The sequence below is a fragment of the Chrysochloris asiatica genome, unplaced genomic scaffold, assembly GCF_000296735.1.
Source record: "Chrysochloris asiatica unplaced genomic scaffold, ChrAsi1.0 scaffold00009, whole genome shotgun sequence".
Taxonomy (NCBI): Eukaryota; Metazoa; Chordata; class Mammalia; order Afrosoricida; family Chrysochloridae; genus Chrysochloris; species Chrysochloris asiatica.
The window spans coordinates 17,413,371-17,436,034 of record NW_006408527.1 but is presented as its reverse complement, the minus strand read 5'-3'; the positions used below and the strand labels follow the sequence as shown (position 1 = coordinate 17,436,034).

General features: G+C 51.0%; 1 protein-coding gene across 1 annotated transcript; it reads left to right on the top strand.

The window, feature by feature from the left end:
• Positions 1-412: 412 nt before the first annotated feature.
• CNTN2 (contactin 2 (axonal)) lies at positions 413-21,964 on the top strand. The gene is made up of 22 exons (XM_006834089.1): positions 413-538; positions 5,903-6,047; positions 6,174-6,349; positions 6,512-6,607; positions 7,022-7,231; positions 7,454-7,553; positions 8,552-8,727; positions 9,459-9,595; positions 10,071-10,200; positions 12,288-12,438; positions 12,525-12,652; positions 12,941-13,116; positions 13,613-13,733; positions 14,919-15,077; positions 15,500-15,649; positions 16,736-16,806; positions 17,087-17,321; positions 17,997-18,109; positions 19,744-19,930; positions 20,189-20,301; positions 20,885-21,053; positions 21,454-21,964. The coding sequence occupies exons 1-22, from the start codon at positions 466-468 to the stop codon at positions 21,561-21,563; spliced, it is 3,126 nt and encodes a 1,041-aa protein (XP_006834152.1). The 5' UTR covers positions 413-465; the 3' UTR covers positions 21,564-21,964.
• The last annotated feature ends 700 nt before the right edge of the window (positions 21,965-22,664 follow it).

Here is a 22,664-nt window from a genome sequence, read left to right as displayed (position 1 = left end):
CTGTTCTCTTGTGGACCAGGCACTAAGAGCTATTAGAAACGTTTTGATGCAAGGAGGTGGGTTCTCACTTCCCAATTAGCCACTGCTTCTACTTCCTGAGCAGCACCCCGCTGGCAGGAGTAGGGGGGGCCACAGGGCAGAGCCAGACTCCCAGGGGGCCAGTAGGAGGCACTCAGCCCTGGGAAGAGAAAGCTTGGTAATAGCCAAGCCCCTTCCCCTAGGGTGGGAGTGGGGGGAGGATGAGTACCGGAGCAACTCTGGTTGCTCCCACCTCCCCTCACCCTCCAGCAGGCCCAGGTAAAAAAGCATTACTGACCCAGATGTGCATGGGGTTGGGAGAGTGGGCCTCCACTCAGAGCCCTCTCCTCCTGCTGCCTCCGTAGGTCCTTCTCCAGTCCAGTCAAAGCCCCACGCTGGACCGAGGCTCCTCTCCTCCACTCTCCAAATCTGCCTGGGCCATCTACCATGGGGACACCTGCCAGGAGGAACCCACCCCTGCTGCTCCTGCTGGCTGCCGCAGTCCTTCTTTCTTCTCCAGGTAGGAGGGTGACTGGCCGAAGCCCAGCAGGGAAGATTATGTCGTTCTCTCATTGCTATTATTATGAGGTTACAGAAATAACTGATTGCATTGCTGTAGCACCTACATTTCCTCCCATAAGTGCTCCCATTTCTGATTTTTTGAGGTTGGGAGGAAAGAGGATAAGCCGTCTCCATATTATAGGTGAAGAAAGAAAGGCCCTGAGAAGGCGAATGGTTTGTGCCGGGTCAAATAGCAAAAGTGGTGGTGGTGGTGGTGATAGTTATGTGCCGTGGAGTCGGTTCTGACTCATAGCAACCCTGTACAGGGTTTCTGAGGCTATAAATCTTTACAGGAACAGAAAGCTTCATCTTTCTCCTGTGGAACCGCTGGTAGTTTTGAACGGCTGACCGTGAGATTAGCAGCCGATTCGTAACTGCTACACTAACAAGACCAGGCACAACCAAATAAAGCAAACCCATTGCTGTCTAATTGATTCCTAGTCATGGAAAGCCCATGAGTTATACAGCAGAACTGTTCCATGGGTTTTCTTGGCTATAGTCCTTATGGAAGTAAGTTACTAGGCCTTTCTTCTGTGGTGCCATTGGGTGGATTCAAACCTGCAACCTTTAGGTTTGTAGTCAAGTGCAAACTGCTCCACTCAGGCACAACCAGATCTCCATAATATCAGTCCAGGGGTGTAGCCTCTAAGACTGCGCTAGTTGAGCCGCCAGTATTCACACATGACTTAAAATGAAAGGTAACTGAACATTTTAATTCCTCAGTTGCACTAGTCACATCTCCTGTGTCCTGTAGCCCTGTGGACAATATGGACTGTGGGGTGTTTGCATCATTCCAGAAAGTTCTGCTGAGCAGGGATACTCTAGGCCCCTGGCACGAGGAGACAGGGCCAAAGACTCCAGAGCTCTGTAAGGGCTGCTCAAGGCAGTGTCCGCAGCCTGGCAAACTGACTGAGTAGGGGCGGCAAAGTAGGGGAGGCTCAAGTAAAAGCAGAGGGACCCAGGCCAATGGTCTCACCCCAGGGGAGGAGAGGGGCTTGCTTTGGAGGAGGTGGGAGGCTGGTAGAACCAGAAGGGCGAGAGTTGGGAGAAAGCTAGACTCTGGAGAGGATGCTGGGGAGGAGAAGCCAGAGGGCCAGCCTGCCCTCTAGCTGGAGGGGAGGCCCTAGCCCACCTGCTCCTGGTTTGAGGGTCCCTCTGCCTGATCTATAGGTACTCTTCTGTGGAAGGAGGACTCATCCTCCATAGTCCTCCTGGGGTTCAGCCTCAGTCTCCACCTCCCCCCCTCAAGAATTTCAGGTTCCTGTCCCCTCAGGGAGGGACTCCACTGGCACACTTTCAGAGACTCCTTATGCCTTAAAATCCAGTTGCCATGGAGTCAGTACTGACTCATGGGTACTCCATGTGTGTCGGAGTAGAACTGTGCTCCATACGGTTTTCAATCACTGTTGTTTGGGGCTTTTTGGTTTGTTTGTTTGTTTGTTTGTTTGTTGAAATCCAAAGTGGCAATCCCAGGCAGGCTAGTAAGGAAAACCAAGAACTGAGGCCCCTCCATTGGGTGGGGTGGGAACAAGTGGGTAGGGGGTGTTCCATGCCTGTTTCTCTGAAACTCTGGGAGGCGGTAGGTCAGGCCCCTGCACCTTGGCTTTCTTGCCTCCAGTACTGAAATTTACCCTGTTGTTGTTGTTAAGTGCCATCGAGTTGGTTCCAATTCATAGTGACTCTACATAGGGTTTACAAGAAGCAACTACTGAGTTTGAACCACCGACCCTGCAGTTCAAACCAACCTAGTGGTTGAGTATTTCAAAGTACTTATCCTACATTGCCACACCAGGACTCCAAATTGTCCCTGTTGTTGTTAAGCGATGTGAAGTTGGTTCTGACATATAGGTTTCCAAGGAGTGGATGGTGAGCTTGAACCGCTGACCTTGCGGTTCAAATTAACCTTCAGTCCAGTGCATTAACCCACAGTGCTATACCAGGACTCCAAATTGTCCCTAAGGGAAGGAAATACTGGAGAACCCAGGAACCTCTCTCCTTCCCATTCTGGGCTGGGTGTCTCCTGCTTCTTATAGCCTGCTCTTAGAAGCAGCAGTCTGGGACCTGACTCCCAGGAAGCAGCTCTTCCCAGCCTGGTGGGTACTGGGCCTGGGCGTGCTGGGTGGCTGCTTGTTTCCCAGCTGCCTCTTGCCTTAGGACACAATGGTGCAAGTGGCTAACGTGCTCAATTACTAACTGAAAGTTTGCAGGTTTGAATCTACCTAGAGGCCAGTCTCAGTCCCCTGCCCATCTCCCCACCCCCACCTGCAGCCAGCATCCTTAAGCAGAATAGCCATGATTCTTGGCCTCAGTGTCTCGTCAAAATCATCAGGACCTGCTCCCACCCCAGAGATACAGAACCAGAAGCCCAGGACTCCAAATTTTTTCATATGCTTCATGGGTAGTCTGCAGAGTGGCTGGGGTTGAGGGCCATTGCTCTGTGCTGTGAGGCTCGCTATGTTGTTAGTTGTCCTCAAGTTGATTCCAGCTCATGTTAGCGTAGTGGTTATGAATCAGGCTGTGAACCTCAAGGTCAGCAGTTCGAAACTACCAGCTGCTCTGTGGGAGAAAGATGAGGCTTTTTGCTCCCGTAAGGATTTACAGCCTCAGAAACCCTGTACAGGGTCGCTATGAGTCGGAACCAACTCCACGGCACATAACAACAACATACAGAGAGGAACAGCTCCATAGGGATTTTGGAAGCAGGTCGACAAGCCTTTCTTCCAAGGTACCTCATTGTTAAGTGCTATCGAGTAGGTTCCGACTCAGCGATCCAGTATCAGATTTCCAAGGACCACTGCTGGTGGGTTTGAACCGCTGACCTTGTGGTTAGCTGTGCAGTGCATCAGGTCTCCTTAGCAGTCTAAAGAACCAAATCATGATTCAAGGCTTTACAAGTAAGTATATATGAACATTTGTAACTACATGTGCTTGGGTGAGTGTGGGACAGATGTGTGTGTAGCTAGATGTTTGAGTAGGTGTGAGAGATATGCATGTGTACATGTGTGGTATGTGTTTGTGCATGTAAGAAAGGGCATGTCGGTGAGAGGCATGGGGGGTGTGTCTGTGAATACTTGGGTGTGTGGATGAGAAAGCTTTTTCAGGAAGAAAGCCAGCTTCACAGCATCAGTGTGTCCTGCGCCCACTGCACCGCCCCCTACCACCCAGACAGAGTTCCTGGAAACTGCTATTGCACAAGGTGGTTCCCAGCAAGCAGCCTGGCTGCCTCCTCAGCCCTGCCTCCCCTCCCTCCCAGCAGTCCCAGCTGGGACAGCGGCGCCTAATCTCTACCACCATCATTAATTTGGGATTAAGCTGGGCTCTGCAGCCAAGATGAGGCATTCAACATCATGCATCTCCATCTCCGAGGCCTGGGGGGGCAGTGAGGGATAGTGGTGGATGGTGGGGTGGAGGGAGGCCTGTATCAGGCCATCTCTGGGAGCCCTGCTCCTTCTTTATTCTGAGAGCTACTTAACAGCTGCCCCCACTCCCAGGGGCCCGGGTCTGGGCCTCAGCTGTGGCATGGGAGCCCCTTAGGCCCCAAACCCTCAAAGCAGGCTAACTACTAAATGGTCTGGGAGAGCAGGCACTAATTGGTTAACGGGGAATCCCTCCCCCTATGACCCACTGAGGAGGGGCTGAAGTCAGCTGTGCTGAGGGGTAAGAGCCAATTAGAAAGGTCTAGCTACCACGTGACACCATATGGCAAAGTGCCAGGCCCCACCAGTCAGCAATCAGAGTTGCCCACTGTTGTGGAAAGGCAGGGGTGAGGCCTTGCCCCTCCATGCCCCTGCCCCATAAAGCAGGACAGTGGTTCATGGAGAAAGATGTCCATGTATGTGGGTGATCCCCATTGTCCCCATAAAGTCAGGAGCCCAAGACGTCTGGACTTGTCAGTGCCACAGACCCACTGTATGACCATGACCCAGCCACTTCCTCTCCTGATCCTCTCTTTCGTGAATCATCACATGAGCATTTCATACAAATGGACGTGCCCACCACAAGGTCTTCCTCCTTCCCGGATCTCTACCTAGCCCATGTGTGGGTCCTGTAGACACTAGCTAAGCACATCTCTGTGTAGGCTCCACCCTCCCGTGGATTCTAGGAGGTGAGTTTTGCCCTTTCACAGGTGAGCACACTGAGGCTCAGAAAGATTCTATAACTTACCCAAAATCCACCGCCAATAAGAACCCAGCCTAGCCCCCAAAGCCCGAGCATCTTCCATGGAGCCAGGCTGCCCCTAGAAGGTCCACATATTGTCACCCTTGTGATATCAGAAGCTTCACATGCATCTTCCAACACCCACCTCACACCCTTAGATCATCTCTTCTGAGAGACCTACTGTAGTGGTTCCTGAGCAGTGTCCACTGCTTCCATTTTGAGAGCCCCCAGCACCTTGACCTTGACTCTGTCTCTCAGCACTGACCACCTGCATGGACCACAAGTGCCTAACAAAAGAGGGATTGTGTCGATCCATTTGCAACCTAGTCTCTAGCCCAGTGCCAGGTATACCCAAAGGTAGGACAGATGACTGACTGGACTACCTAACTTGACCAGATGGGACCTGCCCCAAACCGAAACCAAAGACAAAAACAAAAACCCACAGATATTAAGTCAATTCCAGCTCATAGTGACGCTACAAGACAAAGCAGAACTTCTCCTTAGGGCTTCTGAGAATGTAAATCTTTAAGGGAGCAGACAGTTTCATTTTTCTCCCATGGAGTGGCTGGTAGGCTTGAACCGCCCACCTTGAAGTTAGCAGTCCAACACCTAACCTACAGTGCCACCAGGGCTCTTTGGGGCCTGCCTATTTAAATTTATATTTAACTCATTTGTGCAGGTTGAATTGGTGTACAAGGTGCTTCAAAAATTTGTGGAAAATGAAACTGAAAATAATGGAATTTTCCCATCAACTTTTTGAAGCTCCCTCATATGTTCTGCTGTGTATATTCTTAACAACACACATGTGCACACACAAAGAAAATCATTCAAAAATTTAAATATTTGACTTCATTAAAAGTACATAAAATAAAAAACTCTGTTTTTCCATTTTTTGATGGTTACCAGTGATGGAAGGGGGAGGGGAGAAAAAGTAAAACAAAAACACCTCAGTTTCTTAGCAACTCAGTTCCTTAGCTGAAGAGTCACATGTCACGTGCTCAATAGTCAGATGTAGATTGAGGCTGTCATATTGGACAGTGAAAAACTAGGGCATTTCTGCCACTGTAGAAAGTTCTATGCAAAGTTCTATAGAAAGCACTACCCCAGAGGCCAGGTTCCTGCCAGCCCCAGGTCCTGAGGCCCCTGGTGGGGTCCCCACTTGCAGCTTGGAGCTCCGCCGGCGGATCCCCTGCCACCTTTGGCCCTGTCTTTGAAGACCAGCCCCTGGGTCTGCTATTCCCCGAGGAGTCTACCGAGGAGAAGGTGACGCTGGCATGCCGTGCCCGGGCCAGCCCCCCTGCCAACTACAGGTGAGACGCCTGTGAGGGTGCTGGGAGGCTCTGGGCAACCGCACAATTTTTTCTTACATTTGCTCTGGTACAGGTCTGGGCCCAGCTGACCAGGACTCAGTTTCTCCCCTCTACCTCCTGCTGCAGGTGGAAAATGAATGGCACAGAGGTGAAACTGGAGCCAGGTTCCCGTCACCAGCTGGTAGGGGGCAATCTGGTCATCATGAACCCCACCAAGGCACAGGATGCCGGCGTCTACCAGTGCCTGGCCTCCAATCCAGTGGGCACCGTTGTCAGCAGGGAGGCTGTCCTCCGCTTTGGCTGTGAGACCCATAGGGCATCAGGCTACAGGATGGGGAGAGGGCCCTGGGAAAAACTGATCCCACAAGACCAGCCTTGATGGCTACTTTGCCATGGAGGATGAATTGGGGAGGGGGCTCCCAGGATGGAGGGACAATGCCTGAGCCCCTGTTCTCCACTTCCAGTTCTGCAGGAATTCTCTAAGGAGGAGCGAGACCCAGTGAAAACCCACGAAGGCTGGGGGGTGATGCTGCCTTGTAACCCACCTGCCCACTACCCAGGTGAGTCAGGGCCCTGAGGCAAGGTTGGAGAGCCCAGGAGGGGCTCCTAAACCTTCAGCAGAGATCACATGGAAGAAAAGGTGCTGAGTGGTCTATGGAAGCACTGGCTCCTGGATCCCCATCGTTCAGTGACTTTTTGGTGTTTCTGGGCCTGTCATTTTCTAGCTGTGAATTCTGCTTCTGCTTTCAGACTAGGAGATCTCTGAGGGCCAAGGTGTGTCTCCTACATCACACTAGGAGGTCCCTGGGGATAGGAGCTGGGTGCCTCCCCATCAGACTTGAAGCTCTCTGAGGGCAGGAATAAAGTCACATCTCCCTCTCCTGACGTATAGCACCAGCATATTGGGTCCCCTTTACCAGTGCTGCTCCATGATACCCGCACCCCGTGGTCTCCTCAAACTCCTCACATCCTAGGCTTGTCCTACCGCTGGCTCCTCAACGAATTCCCTAACTTCATCCCGACGGATGGGCGTCACTTCGTGTCCCAGGCTACAGGGAACCTGTATATTGCCCGGACCAATGCTTCAGACCTGGGCAACTACTCCTGCCTGGCCACCAGCCACATGGACTTCTCCACCAAGAGTGTCTTCAGCAAGTTCGCCCAGCTCAACCTGGCTGCGGAAGGTCAGCATCTGGCATGGTGGGCAGGGTCAGTGGCTGGGAGTGCCTCTAGGAGATTGTGAAGACCAGTTAATCACGTCGTCCTCAGGCCCCACTCCAAGCCTCAGACCTGAGCTTCAGGCCCTCCAGGGGAACAGGCCCAGCTGCCAAGACAGGGTCTGCTCTAAACAGAAGCACCTGGCCTGGAGCCCTTTGCATCTAATGTACAAAACTCTCTTTTTCCAGATCCCAGGCTTTTTGCACCCAACATCAAGGCCCGGTTCCCAGCAGAGACCTATGCACTGGTGGGGCAACAGGTCACCTTGGAGTGCTTCGCTTTTGGGAAGTGAGTGGCAGAGGAGGGAGGGGAGCTGGCCATGGAGACAGTGGGCAGGGACATCTTGGTGGCCCTGGCAGGGCCTAGTAGACTGCCCGGGTCACGGGTCACAGCAAGAAGCCAACATCCCTCACTGAGCACTAACTCTCCAGATCCGGCATCACACATGCCAGGGGTCTTACATAGAGTCACATAGCTATATCACAGCCAAGGCAGTGGCAGGCCAGCACAGTGCATGGGAGCGAACCCTGCTCTGGTCACTCACTTGGGTCAGCTACATAATCTCTCTGAGTCTCTGTTTCCTTATTTATAAAATGACACTAATAAGAGCCCCTACCTGGTAGGACTGTTATGAGCATTGAATGAGTTGATATATGTAAAGTGCTTAGAACACTGCCTGATATTTAGTAAATGATCGATGAACGTTGTTAGTAGTGATCTTTTTCAAAATGACCAAACAGAAAGCATTATCCGCCTTGCTCTCCCTGGAAAGGAGTCACTAGAACAGAACTAAATGGAGAGCAGGTGCTCAATACATATTTGTTAGAGTGAATAAGTGTGAGTTGTACTTTGGTTTCTCTGCTTTGTGGAAAGTCTTTGGGCTTCCAGAAAATTCATATGAAAAGCACTCAGAAGAGGACTATTTCTTAGACCTTTAAGACCTAATGGTCCCTCCATTTACGTTAGTACACAGATAATTTTGGAAAGCAGAGATGAAGTTCTATTGTGGGGAGAGGAAAAGGAGTCTCTAAAGACCCAGGTCACTGCTGAGGGCGACAGACCCACAAGAGAGTCCGTTGCAGGAACAGGGCTCTGCTTCTCGCCCATTTCCTGCCTGTGCTCAGAGGTATCTGGGAGAGGAGCCAGAGAATCAGCGCAGGCTCCCCTTGTGCTCCGCCCCCCAAGCCCACCTACATGAGAGCTGAGGGTCTGGGTGCCGGGAGATGTAGGCACAGGGGAACATGCCCTGCCCAGCCTGCCTTCTCTGACTTTGTCTCCTCTGACAGCCCTGTCCCCCGGATCAAGTGGCGCAAAGTGGATGGCTCCTTATCCCCACAGTTGGCCACAGCAGAGCCCACCCTGCAGATCCCCAGTGTTAGCTTTGAGGATGAAGGCACCTATGAATGTGAGGCGGAGAACTCCAAGGGCCGTGACACCGTCCAGGGCCGCATCATCGTGCAGGGTATGCCGTATGCCCCTGAGAAAACAGACCCAAAAAGCAAGGAGGAGCGGGGAGGCCCTTTGCTGAGACCCTCTGGCCCCAAGATTGCAGTATATATGGGGAACACAGAGACTAGGCTCTGGCCGGCTCACAGCACTTCTTGCACTAATTCTTACTTCTCCCTCTCCCTCCCCTTTGTTCTTTCCATCCCGGGATCTGCTGGCGCCCTCTGCTGTTCTAAATAGCACCATTGCAATTGTTAAGTGCCTCCCATTCAGACTCAAACCACCAACTTTGCAATGAGCAACCCAGTGCTTATTCTACAGTGCCACACTAGGAATTGCAGTTGCCTTCTACTTAATGAGGGGGCGTCGTGGTGTGGTGCTACAGGATAAGCAAAACACCAGCCACTCCTTGGAAACCCTATCCAGGGTCTCTCTCAGAACTGATGCGATGGCACTTAACAACAACAACAATGAGGGGAAAAGGATCCCTGGTGGTGCTGTGGATTAAGCATTAAGTCAGGTCAGCAGTTCAAACCCAACAGCAGCCCTGCAGGAGAAAGATGAGGCTGTCTATGCCAGTGAAGATTCACAGCCTTGAAAACCCAACGGGGCATTTCTATTCTGTCTTACCAGGTCACTCTGAGTCAAAATCAGTTGCATAGCAGTGGGTTTGGTTTTTTGTTTTTAGAATGAGCTGGAGGCTTCTGTCAGTTTATTCTGAGGCTTTCTCTTCCGTGCCCTCCACAGCTCAGCCTGAATGGCTCAAGGTGATCTCAGACATGGAGGCTGACATCGGCTCCAATCTGGGGTGGGGCTGTGCAGCTGCAGGCAAGCCCCGGCCCACCGTGCGCTGGCTGCGGAATGGGGAACCTCTGGCCTCCCAGGTAGGAGACCTGGGTCTCCCTTCTCACATCACCTCCCTGTGCTTACCTGCTCCCTTCCCCTCCACCCCCACCACTGCAGCCCCTCTGGGCTCTAAGTACTTCTTTCTTGTCCCAAGTTACATGGCCACTGATTGGTCAAGGATGCCCAGTGGACAGTCCTGATGGGAGGGTCCCGGGCCCAGTCACAGCTCACAATGTGGTCCTGAGAGGATAACCTCCCACCACTTTAGTCTCCTGAGTGCAGGGAGGCCTAGTAATCTCTGAGAGTCCTCCCAGGACACCCCCACCCCCGCAGCATTCGAGGAGGCTCTGAGGTAGAACTGAACACCTGAGCCCCTTCTTCCTCCTCTCCTCCAGAGAGCTGGAAGCTTAGAGTCTGTACTGCACCCACCCCTGTCAGTGCCTCCATCCTGGTCCTCCGATAGCCTTGACCGCCCTGCCCTGACCCACCTTGGGCTGGGCTCTTCCTCCACAGAGCCGGGTGGAGGTGCAGGCTGGAGACCTGAGGTTCTCCAAGCTGAGCCTGGAGGACTCGGGCATGTACCAGTGTGTGGCTGAGAACAAGCATGGCACCATCTATGCCAGCGCTGAGCTGGCCGTGCAAGGTAAAACCCAGAGAAGCCAGGGCACTTCCCGGAGGACATACAAGTGGGGCTTTAGGAGTTCCAATGGCAGGGTTGTCAACTGTCTACTCCCACACACATGCACGCACACACACAGTCCCAGTTTTCCTTAACTTTCTAAATATGATGAGGACTTAAAGATTTGAGAAAGGAGATGAAAGCACCTCAGGGACAGGGTCTCTGACTTGTTCCTATTTGTCACAAAGGAAACATTTCTGGTTGTTGAGAAACAAGGCAGCAAAAGTCATTTAAAACCAAAGTCATTCAATCAGCGTTGGAAACCTTTTAACTCTATGGCCTTTGGCAAGTACTTAACTTCTTTGTGCCTCAGTTTCTTGATTTATAAAATATGGACAACAGTCATCCTGAACTCACAGGGCTGTTATAAGGTTAAATATGATTAAGATAAAGTGTATAGGAGCTGCCCATAAGGTAAAGTGTATAGGAGCTGCCCATCACTAACAAAAGAAAACCCAAAGCCACTGCCATCAAGCGTTATAAAGTAGAACTGCTTCTCAAGGTTTTCTTGTCCTGGCGTGGTGCTGCGAGATAAAGCGCTGGGCTGCAAGGTCTGTTTGAACCACAAGGTCAGTGGTTCAAACTCACCAGCTATTCCTGGGAAACCCTATACAGGGTCGCTATGAGTTGGAAATGACTCGATGGCATTTAACAACAACAACAACAATCTTTACAGAGGTAGAGCACCAGGTTTTTCTTTTGTGGCACCGATGGGTTGGTTTGAACCTCCAACTTTTCAATTAGTAGTCAAGTGAAAATGGTTTGTGTCACCCAGGTATGTGCCCAGTAATTTGTCAGCTGGTGTTAGTTTTCTTAGCTGACTTGAACTCACTGAGTCTGTTACCTCATCTATAAAATGGATATGAAATTTACTTCATCAAGTTACATTCAGGCTTAACTAAGACTCATTCATTTATTCACTCAGTAATATTTATCCAATACCTCTTAAAGGGTTAACATAAGTTAGGATATCTACCTTCAAGTAGCTTGACAAGCCAGTGGAGAGAGATGGAAAAATAAAAAAATTCAAAGAAATGAGAGGTGGGGGTGGGTTAGTTGGATGAAGTGGATGGGGAAGGCCTTTCTGAAGTCACAGTCAGAATGTGACCTGAGGGTTAAGAAGGAGGCAACCATGTGATTTTCAGGCAAAATGCACAGCAAGTGCAAAGGTCCTGTGGCAGGGAAAAATTAGGCATGTTCAAAGAAAAAGAAAAAAAGAAGGGGGGGGCAGTAGGTGGCTAGGTAACTGCAGCAAATGAGTGAAGGAGAGAGCAGAGTGAGATGTGATCAGAGAGGTAGAAGAATTACTGTGTTTGTGTTCAAAACACATAAAACGTTTGCCAATTTCATTTTTACAAGTACAGTTCAGCAACACTAGTTGCATTCTTCATAGTATGCAATCATCACTAACTACTCTCCTTTTCCCAGTTAAGGAGATTTACTTTCAAACTGTTGTGAGGAGCTGGACTGCACTCCAAGTACAGTAGGAAGCCACTGGAAGGTTTGAAAATAGGAATGAAATGACCTGATTGATGTTCTTAAAAAGATCATTTTGGCTGCTGGGTAGAGAAGAGTCGGAGGGAAGCACCAAAATAGGGAGGCTAATGAGGAGCTTTTTAAGGAGCTCTGGTAGCATAGTGGTTACGAATTGGGCTGCGAACCTTAAGGTCAGCAGTTCGAAACTACCAGATGTTCCGTGGGAGAAAGATGAGGCTTTCTGCTACCGTCAAGATTTATAGCCTCGGAAACCCTATACAGGGCCACTATGGGTCGGAACCGACTCGACGGCACTTAACAGCAACAATGAGGAGCTTTTTAGTAGTCCAGACAGGAGACTATGTGGTTTGGAACAAATAATGGCAGTGGGGTACTAAGAGTGTCTGGGATCTGGGTATACTTTGGACGCAGAGCTGCTGGGAGTACGTCATGGTCTGGGTACCCAGAGCATTTACAGTGCTTCGTGTATGGCCAACTAAAGTACTTAACCAAGGACTTTATGTACTGTTCTGTTGGCCCACGGATGACTGTGGGGCTCTCCCCTTTCCTTCTAGCCATGGCCCCTGATTTCAGGCTGAACCCCGTAAGGCGTCTGATTCCAGCAGCCCGCGGGGGAGAGGTCATTATCCCATGCCAGCCGCGGGCAGCTCCAAAGGCCACAGTGCTCTGGAGCAAAGGCACTGAGATTTTGGTCAATAGCAGCAGGTACGCTCTCCAGCCTGCCCCTAGCAGTTCCTGTTCCTCCTCATTCCCCTTCCAGTGACTCCAGATCTGCTTTGTCCTTGATGCAGAGTGACTGTGACTCCAGATGGCACCTTGACCATAAGAAACATCAGTCGGTCAGATGAAGGCAAATACATCTGCTTTGCTGAGAATTTCATGGGCAAAGCCAACAGCACAGGCATCCTATCTGTTCGAGGTACGGGCTCAACCACCACAGGGTGCCATTTCTCCTTGTGGTCCCACTTTTGTCTCTCCATTTTCCTCCTTGCTATCCAAGGTTCCGTTTTGTCTGAGACCACCCCCTGCCACCATCTGGAATCTAGTCCCTCCCAGCATGGGTAACACTCCTGAGAAATCCAGATACTTGTCACCACACTGCTTCTTTCCTTCTTTGGGGCTGAGGACACAGCCTCTCACCTGTCTTTTTGCACCTGCTTGGGCTATTTTCTCCCCATGCAGCCAGGGACCCTGTGTTTTTTGACAGATGCAACCAAGATCACTCTAGCCCCCTCAAGTGCTGACATCAACCTGGGGGATAACTTGACCCTGCAGTGCCACGCCTCCCACGACCCCACCATGGACCTCACCTTCACTTGGACCCTGGATGACTTCCCCATCGACTTTGATAAGCCTGGGGGTCACTACCGGAGGGCCAGTGCAGTGAGTTTGGGTCCCCAGGGCTCCTTCCTCCTCTTGGATAGACAAGGGACCCAAGATGTCCTTAAACATTACCACCTTCTAGTCTCCCAAAGCCCTTCCAATTCCCTCAGGCCCACGCATGGCAAGTTCATCCTTGGGTTAATAGCCACCCTCCCTTAGGCAGACAGTTCTCTGGATGATACCCAAGGGCCATGCATCTAGCAGAGGGTGAGACAAGCTTGGAATTCCAGAACCTAGTAAGACTGCCTCCCCATCACTGCTCTTGTTATCTCCCAGATGACACTATCAATGTGGACAATCGTTGTCTATCTTCCATAACAAATTTTGCTGTTTAGTCCCAAGGGTACTAGGTAGAGAGTAGCTGATTTTGTCCATTGAACAGACAGGAAAACTGAGGTGCAGAGGGGTCCTTGGTTGTAATATAGCAGGGAACTCCCTAATTCTGTCTCATGTCTGCTTCCTGACCTGTTCTCTCCTTGCTCTCCCCTGTGTGCAGAAGGAGACAATTGGGGATCTGACCATCCTCAACGCCCAGCTGCACCATGGCGGGAAGTACACATGCATGGCCCAGACAGTGGTGGACAGTGCGTCCAAGGAGGCCACAGTCCTGATCCGAGGTGATGGGGATTCCCACTGCCACCCCACTCCAGTCTCTCTGAGGGGCGCGGCTGTGCTATCCTGCCCTCCCCTCCTCTTCCCTGCTGGGGTTTCTGACAGAGTATAGCCCATGGTTCTTTGCCAGCCTAAATGAGCAAATCTGAAAAATCTACTTTTCTTAAACACATCCCCCAACTGGAATTCCATAAGTTTTCAAAGACCAAAAAAAAAAAAAAAGCCATCGAGTTGATTCCAATTCATATTGACCCTCTATGATGCAGGAGAACTGCCCCAAAGGGTTTCCAAGGCACTGCACTACTAACCACAAGGTTGGCGATTCAAATCCACCAGCCGCTCCTCAGAAACCCTATATAGGGACGACTCTAAGGCATTTCACAACAACACCAATCTTTGTGAGAGCAGATCCTGCTGAGCAGGTTACTAAGTTCAAACCACTGATTTACTGGTTAGCAGCCAAGGAGTTCTGGTAGTGTAGTGGTTACGAATTGGGCTGCGAACCTTAAGGTCAGTGGTTCAAAACTACCAGCCGCTCAGTGGGAGAAAAATGAGGCTTTCTACTCCCGTAAGGATTTACACCCTCGGAAACCCTGTACAGGGCCCCTATGGGTCGGGACTCGAAGGCACTTAACAACAACAGCCAAGTGCTTAACCACTGCGTCATTACGGTTCGTCTTTCACAGAATAGCTTAGTTCGTCTTTCACAGAATAGTTTATAATTTTTAACTGATGACCTTGAAGTTAGCAGCTCGACTCATAACCACTATGCTACTGGTAAATCTATCCACTCATTTATGTGAGGGCCTCTGTGAGTCCCTCAAGTTTTGAGACCAGGGGTGTGACCACATCCCTCCACCACATAACGCTGAATTTACCACGTCCAACTTTAGTACCTTGTCCTCCCACCCAGGGGACTGTTCGCTGTGCACTTTGCTGTCCTCTCTTGGTACTGCACCCCCACCCCGCCCCCCAAGCGGGGCCTGGAAGAGGTTGACTCAAATTGTTGTGCCGTCTAGTTGGTTCCAACTCATAGCGGTCCTGTATAGGGTTTCCGAAGAGCTACTGGTGAGCTTGAACCGCCAACATTGCGGTTCAAACCGATTTTTCAGTCCAGCGCATTAACCCACAGCGTCACATGAGGACTAAGCTGCTTAATTCTGACACTGTACTTGGACCTCTTGATGCAGGTCCCCCAGGTCCCCCAGGAGGTGTGGTGGTGACGGACATCGGTGACACCACTGTCCAGCTCAGCTGGAGCCGTGGCTTTGACAACCACAGCCCCATTGCTAAGTACACCCTACAAACTCGAACTCCACCCGCTGGGAAGTGGAAGCAGGTTCGGACCAGTAAGTGTGAGGCCCTGCCCCAGAAAATGCTGATTGGCAGATGGAGGTGGTGCGGAAGAGGGCGGGGCTGAAGCGGGAGCTTAAAAAAGAGACAAGCATGGGCCCTCTCAGCTGACTCGGAGCTCCCAGGACAGTTGAAGATGTGGGAGAGAATTGTGGGGAGGGAACTATTACAGGGGCAAGGAAACTATTAGTGGAGGGAGGGTGTGCACAGCACTAGCAAAGGCACTGAGGCAGGGAAGTCTAGCGCTGCTGCCCCAAACCTCTAATGTCTCCATTACCTCTGAAATTGATGTTGAACACTCACTCAAATATACGCAGGCACCATACATAGTGAGGGCTGGGCGCAAAAGAGCTGAGTCATCGGCTCAGTCCCAGCCCTCTACATCCAAACCGATAAACAAAAGCCCGTTGCTTTGCAGACCCTGCCAACATCGAAGGCAACGCCGAGACCGCCCAGGTACTGGGCCTCACGCCTTGGATGGACTATGAGTTTCGAGTTGTAGCCAGCAACATCCTGGGCACTGGCGAACCCAGTGGACCCTCCAGCAAAATCCGGACCAGGGAAGCAGGTCAGAGTTGTTGGGCTATAGAAAACTAACATCAAGGCAGAGCCCTTGGTCCTCCTTAAAGGGAGCCTAACTGAGTTCCAGCATACACATGGGAGAGGAACACCAGCAGGACAAGCAAACATTGCCTGTCAGAGATGGGAGGATCATCTAATCCAAATCCCAAATTTCGAAGAACTGCATAGGAATCTATGTTGGTATGTTGTTGTTAGGTGCAGTCGATTCGGTACTGACTCATAGCGATCCTATGCACAACAGAACAAAGCACTGCCTGGTCCTGGAATCTATAGTAATTTCAAAATTATAAGTTCAATTTTTTTAAATGACTCCATGGCACTTAACAATACAACAACCTATCATCAGAACCAAGTGAAAGTCTTCCATTGCTAGATTTTCTGGAGAAATATTTTGATCCCCAGCCAAGTTGTGTGAGCTGATAAAATACATTCTTGTTTTAATATCAGCGTTGTTTAATACTAGAGACAACTAGGAAATTAAATCTGCCACAAAATAATAATAATAAACACCCTGAAACCCCCAAAGAAAAGCTTTCTGCATTAACTGCAGGTTTAGATTATTTATCCCATATAATTTAAAGCAAACAAGAATTTATTTCTTATTATTTCGTTTAAGCCAACAAGAGTGAAGAAAAACATTTATCTTTTATGGATCATCTAATATATGCTAGTCACTGTCTTGTTTAATTTCACTCACTACAGTCCTGTGAGGAAAATATTATCCTCACTCTATGGGGTCCTGGGATGATGCTGTAATATAAGCATTAGATTGCTAACCACAGGTCAGCAGTTCAAACCCACCAGTCACTCCTTGGAAACCCTATACAGGGTCACTATGAGTTGGAACTCACTCTACGGCACTTAACAACAACTTCATGGACTGTGGAGATGGGAGATCAGAGAGGTTAAGTAAAGTGCCCGTAGTAAAACTGGAATTTTATTTCCTCCTTCACAAGTACCAAACGGCAAAACAACCCATTTGAAGGGTTGCCTCTGTTGTAGACGGGCTTGGTGTTTTTTGTTGCTGCATTACCCCTTAACAAGTCACATATGTATCCATTGTCCCTGCCAGCCCCCATGGTGGCCCCCTCAGGACTCAGTGGAGGAGGTGGAGCCCCTGGAGAACTCATCATCCACTGGACGGTAAGCTGGCCCGAACAGAAACAGAAGTGTGCCTCCAGTTCTCTGGGGGACAAGTCTTAGCCTTCCCCTTCACCCATGCCTCACTCATCTCCCGGTTGTAGCTGAAAGGACCTAAACTCAAGCTCCGACCGTGTCCTTCTCCTTCTGCGTCCCTTTGCGGCTCCTGGCTGCTGGCACTGGAAACCGGGGCGGTCCCTCTCGTGAAGGCTGGGCGGAGCCAGAGGATGGGCAGGGAAGCGCGCCCGCGGTCCCAAGCCCATGCCACGCTCTTGCCCCTCAGCCCCTGTCGCGGGAGTACCAGAACGGAGATGGCTTCGGCTACGTGCTGTCCTTCCGCAGGCAGGGCAGTGCTGGCTGGCAGACCGCCCGGGTGCCCGGCGCCGACGCTCAGCACTTCGTCTACAGCAATGAGAGCGTCCGTCCCTACACGCCCTTTCAGGTCAAGATCCGCTGCTACAACCGCCGTGGGGAGGGGCCGGAGAGCCTCACTGCGCTCGTGTACTCTGCTGAGGAAGGTGCGAGGCCCCTGCAAGCATGCCAGCTCTGACACTTACGAGTAACACAGAGCTGTGTTACTCGGGAGCCTCACTTAACCTCTCTGATCCTCTGTCCCCCGCTTCCATAAAATGAGGATAGCATTTCTCAACAGGGCGGTAGAGAGAATAGATGCTCCATAAATGAACTTCTGTCCCTAAAGTGAGACTCTGGTGATGCTGCGGGTTAGGCGTTGGGCTGCTAACTGCAAGGTTGGAGGTTCAAGCCATCAGTTGCTCCATAGGAGATGGATCTTACAGATGCTCCTGTAAAGATTTGTAGTCTCAGAAACCCTAAGGAGCAGTACTACTCTGTTCTATAGGGTTTGAATCAACTGATGGCAGTGGGTTTGGTTTGGGTGTTAGTCACTGAGTTGGGGGTTGGGGAGAATACTCTCAAGATAAACTCACTTCGATTAGAGGAGGTTAGATGAACTCCTGCATTCTAAGCCATTAGCCTAATTTCTGCCCCTCCCTACCCCCCACCTCATCTCTTGGTTTAGGGCTAGGCAATGGAAGAGGGGGGTTCTCTGAGAAAAACTGAAGGTGCCCTGAGCGCTCCTTTAAAATTCTAGCCAGGACCATCCGGGTTGGGGGCTGATCTATAGGGCACAAGGAGGCCCTGGGAGTCCAAACCCATTCTGTGCTGATTCCCAGAGCCCCGGGTGGCCCCTACCAAGGTCTGGGCCAAGGGAGTCTCATCCTCAGAGATGAACGTGACGTGGGACCCGGTGCAACAGGACATGAATGGTATCCTCCTAGGGTATGAGGTGAGCATTGGGCCCGGGCCCAGGAAAGGAGGGTGCTGGGGCTTTAAGGTTAGGTGGGGGCAGAACCCAGCTCAGGAGCCACTCCTGGAATCATCCAGTCACTTGGCAAACAGATTGGTCTAGGCAGCACTGGGAACACAGGCTGAAACCCCACATCTGACGTCACTGGGGAAGACAGATTGCAGATGATCACTCAGTAAATGCTTGGTGAGAAGCCAGTGCTGGAAGTAGAGGACGAGGAGTGGAGTGTGGAAGGGACATGGCCTGAGAAGCCCCTGCCCACCCACCATCTACCATGAAGCCCTCTTTGGATGCTATGGCCTCTCCATTCAGCCTGGCACCCCTAGGCTGCACATGGAACTGCATGGGCCCTGTCTGTGTGCCTGGTGATTTTCCAGTCCCAGAGGAACTCTGGGTCCAGCAGTCTGTCCTAGCTCTGAGCCCACAGATAACTCTACTTAAGGGTACCTGTGGAACAAGAGAAGGAAAGAGGGGGAATCAGAAAGGTTACTGCCTAAGAGAGACTCATTAGGCTGGGCAGGTTAGTGATATTGTTCATTCCGTTCTAGTAGTATCAGCTCTGCACTTTAGCACAATAGCTAGGCAAGACACCGTGAGCAGATAATTCCAAGCTCTGCCCAAGATTTTAAATAGGCCCATGATATTTAGTTCTAATTATCATTATTGCTATTAAAAATGGATTTGCATTGACTGAGCAGCCATCATAAACTTGTTGGGACTTGAGAAGCAGTTTTGCAAGTACCAGTATGCAGGTTAAACTGAAGTGGTGGGTCACTGGTGGAATTCTTACCTTTTACCTGGATTCAGTTCTTGTCCAGTGATTGAGTCATGTCAGTCAGTGGAGAGACGAGTGTTACTATGAGGCTGAATGGGTTTCAGCACAGGTTCCATACAAGGAGGAAAGGCCTGGATCTGCTTCCTAAAATCAACCAGTGAAAACACTGTGAATCACAGCTGTCCAATCTACAATTTATCATGGGGATGACACAGAACCAGCAGGCAGCGTTTCATTCTGTTGTGCATGGGGACCAACTTGATGGCTGCTAACAACAACAACAAATACCCAGACAAATCCCATGGTGGTTGTTGTTGTTATGTGCTGTGGAGTCGGTTCCGACTCATAGCGACCCTGTGCAGGGTTTCTGAGGCTGTAAATTTTAACGGGATTAGAAAGTCTCATCTTCTTCCCATGGAACAGCTGGTAGTTTCAAACTGCTGACCGTGAGATTAACAGCCTGATTCGAACCGCTGACCATGAGATTAACAGCCCGATTCGTAACCACTACACTACCAAATCCCATGGTAGTCCCTAATTTAATTAAATGGGAGTGAGTTTCAGAAGGCCCACCTTTATTCATCAACCACCCACTGCCTCATTCAGTCTGCCTTCCTTGAGCTGGGCACCTGCTAGGCATCCAGGAGACAGCAGTAAAGAGCACTGATTTGTCCCTGCCCTATGGAGCTCATTACCTAGTGTCCAGGCCCTGAGACCCTTGGCTGAGTGACAAAGACCAATGTGAAGAGGAAAGAAGAGTATGTAGGTGACCAGAGCCTGGGTCAGGGTAGCCTGAGGTCCCAAGCTTGATCCCAGACACTAGGGTACCCTCCCTCAGATCCGCTACTGGAAAGCTGGGGACAAAGAAGCAGCTGCTGACCGAGTGAGGACTGCAGGGCTGGACACCAGTGCCCGAGTCACCGGCCTGCACCCTAACACCAAGTACCATGTGACTGTTCGGGCCTACAACCGGGCTGGCACTGGGCCTGCCAGCCCTTCTGACAATGCTATGACCATGAAGTCCCGTGAGTCTGTCTGTGAGGGGTGGGGCTGGGAGCTGGGGTGGGGCTAAGACAAATACGCTGAACAGAAACATGGCTGCAAGCCTAGTGGAACTCGTGGTCTCTGAAGAACCTCTCTCTCTTGGTTTGCCATAGGGCTTATTCCTTAGGCAATGGTAACTGCTGTAGGCAGACTTCCAGAAAGGGCTGGCTAAAGGGGCGGGGAATGGGTGGAGTAGGGAAGCATTGGGAAGTCTCTTCAACTGTCTGTCTCCCTGGCAGCTCCCCAACGACCTCCTGGCAACATCTCCTGGACTTTCTCAAGCTCCAGTCTTAGCATTAAGTGGGACCCAGTGGTCCCTTTTCGAAATGAGTCCGCAGTTACTGGCTATAAGGTAAGGAAGGGATAAACCAGTCCATCAAGTGGTAATGAACAACTCATTCATGTTTCCAGGAAATATAAGAGAGTCCCTGGGTGGCACACACAGTTAAGTACTGGAAATGTTGGTACTTGGAACTCAAGAGGTGCCTCGGAAGACAGGCCTGGCAGTCTACTTCTAAAAGATCACAGCCATTGAAAACTCCATGAAGCACAGTCCTACTCTGCACACATGGGGTTGCCCTGAGTTGAAATCGACTTGATAGTAACTAAACACCACCACAAGGGATCAGTACTTTGTATTAACTTAGACAGCAGCAAAGATATGTAATTGTGAGCGGCATGAAATACACAAATGATCCTCTGAGTAGATTGAATTGCTGTGGAAAGGTAGGAAGTTATCTGGGCATTCTGGACTGACTACAGGTCCTTCTAGCCTAAGGAGTCTGCAAAAGGAATTAGCTGCTTGCAAGCTTTCCTCCGACCCATGAGGAGCTTGTTCAAGAGCTTACTCCTGGTCCATGGGAACAGAAGGAAGGCTGAGTCAGAGAGTCTCAAAAACAATCAGAAGCCTCCACCTGGCTAACCCCTTTCCACAGATGCTGTACCAGAATGACCTGCACTCAACACCCATGCTCCACCTCGTCAACAAGAACTGGATAGAAATCTCAGTACCCGAAAACACTGACTACGCCCTGGTGCAGATTCGGACCACAGGGCCTGGAGGAGACGGGATCCCAGCAGAAGTCCATATCGTGAGAAATGGAGGTGCTGCCTCTCCCCCACCTGCAGCCTGAGAGTATTAGGGTTCACCCAGAAGCCTAATGAAGGAACTATTCCCAGGCAAGGACCAAGTGCAAAGTAGTTCTGCTGGAATTGACCCTGTCATTGCTCCCCACCACCACCTGACTAAGCACCTCTGAGGGTCAGGGAAGTAAGGGTGCTTCTTTTATGGGGCTCAGGGAACACTGAGGACCAGCAAAAGCAAAGGTCCTTCAAAACATGCTAAGAGCAGGGCTGAGAAGACCACCCAGCTATCTACATGCCTCATCTTGACACTGACACTCTAGAAGTTCCTTAGGAAAGGACTTCATCCTATTCAGAAGGTGGGAGTGGGGTGGCCCAGCTCCCAGCTGACTGACACCCCACTTTCTGTTGTTGGTTTCAGACACAAGCATGATGGTGGAGAACTCGGCAGTCTGCCCAATTGCACGTGCTGGCATCATCTTCTCCCACTCAATGGTGATACTGATCGTCGTAGGCTACCTGGAGCTCTGATCTTGGCCCCCTCCCTCTCCACAGAACTGGATACCCACCTCCGATGGTACAGCCAGCTGGCCCTGGCCCCTTCCAGATGCCAAGGTGGCCCAACACTGTGCCCTAGAGTGACCGGTTTTAATACCTACTTTAAACAGTGCCCTTTTTGTAGGAGGTAGGATATTTCCAATTCTGCCACAGGATAGAACCCCACGTGAGGATTTCTTTTTGTTCTTTAAAGCAAGAGGCAACAGGCAGTAGCTTCCATGACCATTGTGGTTTCTATGCCTGGGCCCTCTAGGGTGCCTGAATGGAAGGAACAGGCCCATGGGAAGAAGGGGGTTTCAAAAAGGAGCTTCAGATCAGCAGAGAAGATCCTCTGGGATGACGTCTGGATCCTGCCCCTCGGAGCAGAGGCCTGGGCAGACTGAAGAAGTGGGATGAACTCTGGGACCAAGGGCCCTCTGACTCTCTCCTCTTAAGGAATGGCACGGCTGGACTCTGCTGTTGTCATTGATGACTCCCTAGAGACCCCTGGCACCACTCAGCTGCTGCGAACCAGGACCCTGATGTCTGCAGCCGGAAGCCTGAGCCTCTCAGCTTTGGAGGATGATACTCCAGAGTGGGGTAGCAAGGTGGGAGCTGAAAAGGGCTGAGAGGCTGAGACACCTGGTCAAGGGCATCGGCCTGGGCCTGAGGCAGCCACGATCTAGGTGAAGACGCTCTCTCAGCCAACACTGCCAATCCAACCCTGTCACCCCCAGAGTGTGACCAGATGACTAAAGGGCTCTGTCTGGGGGAGGCCTCCCACCCCAAGACCCATGCTGCACAGCCCCTCTGAGGACTGGGGCAGCATGTGGAGGGAGATGGGAGACTGCCAATTGTGCCCTGTCCCCTTTCTCTAGCTCTGCCTGCAGGCTCCAGGCCCCCACTGTCCCAGCACTGACAACATGCCTGGGAGGATAATACTGGAAGCATCATTGTGTCCTGGAATCAAGAGTCTTAAGAGTAAGGCAGAGGGCCAATGTGCCTGTCCTACTCCCCAGGAGCCCTCTGAGACCACCTGCCAAGAGCTGTACCCCCCCAGGTGGCCTTGGACTGCTCTTTTGTGTTTCCCTAGAA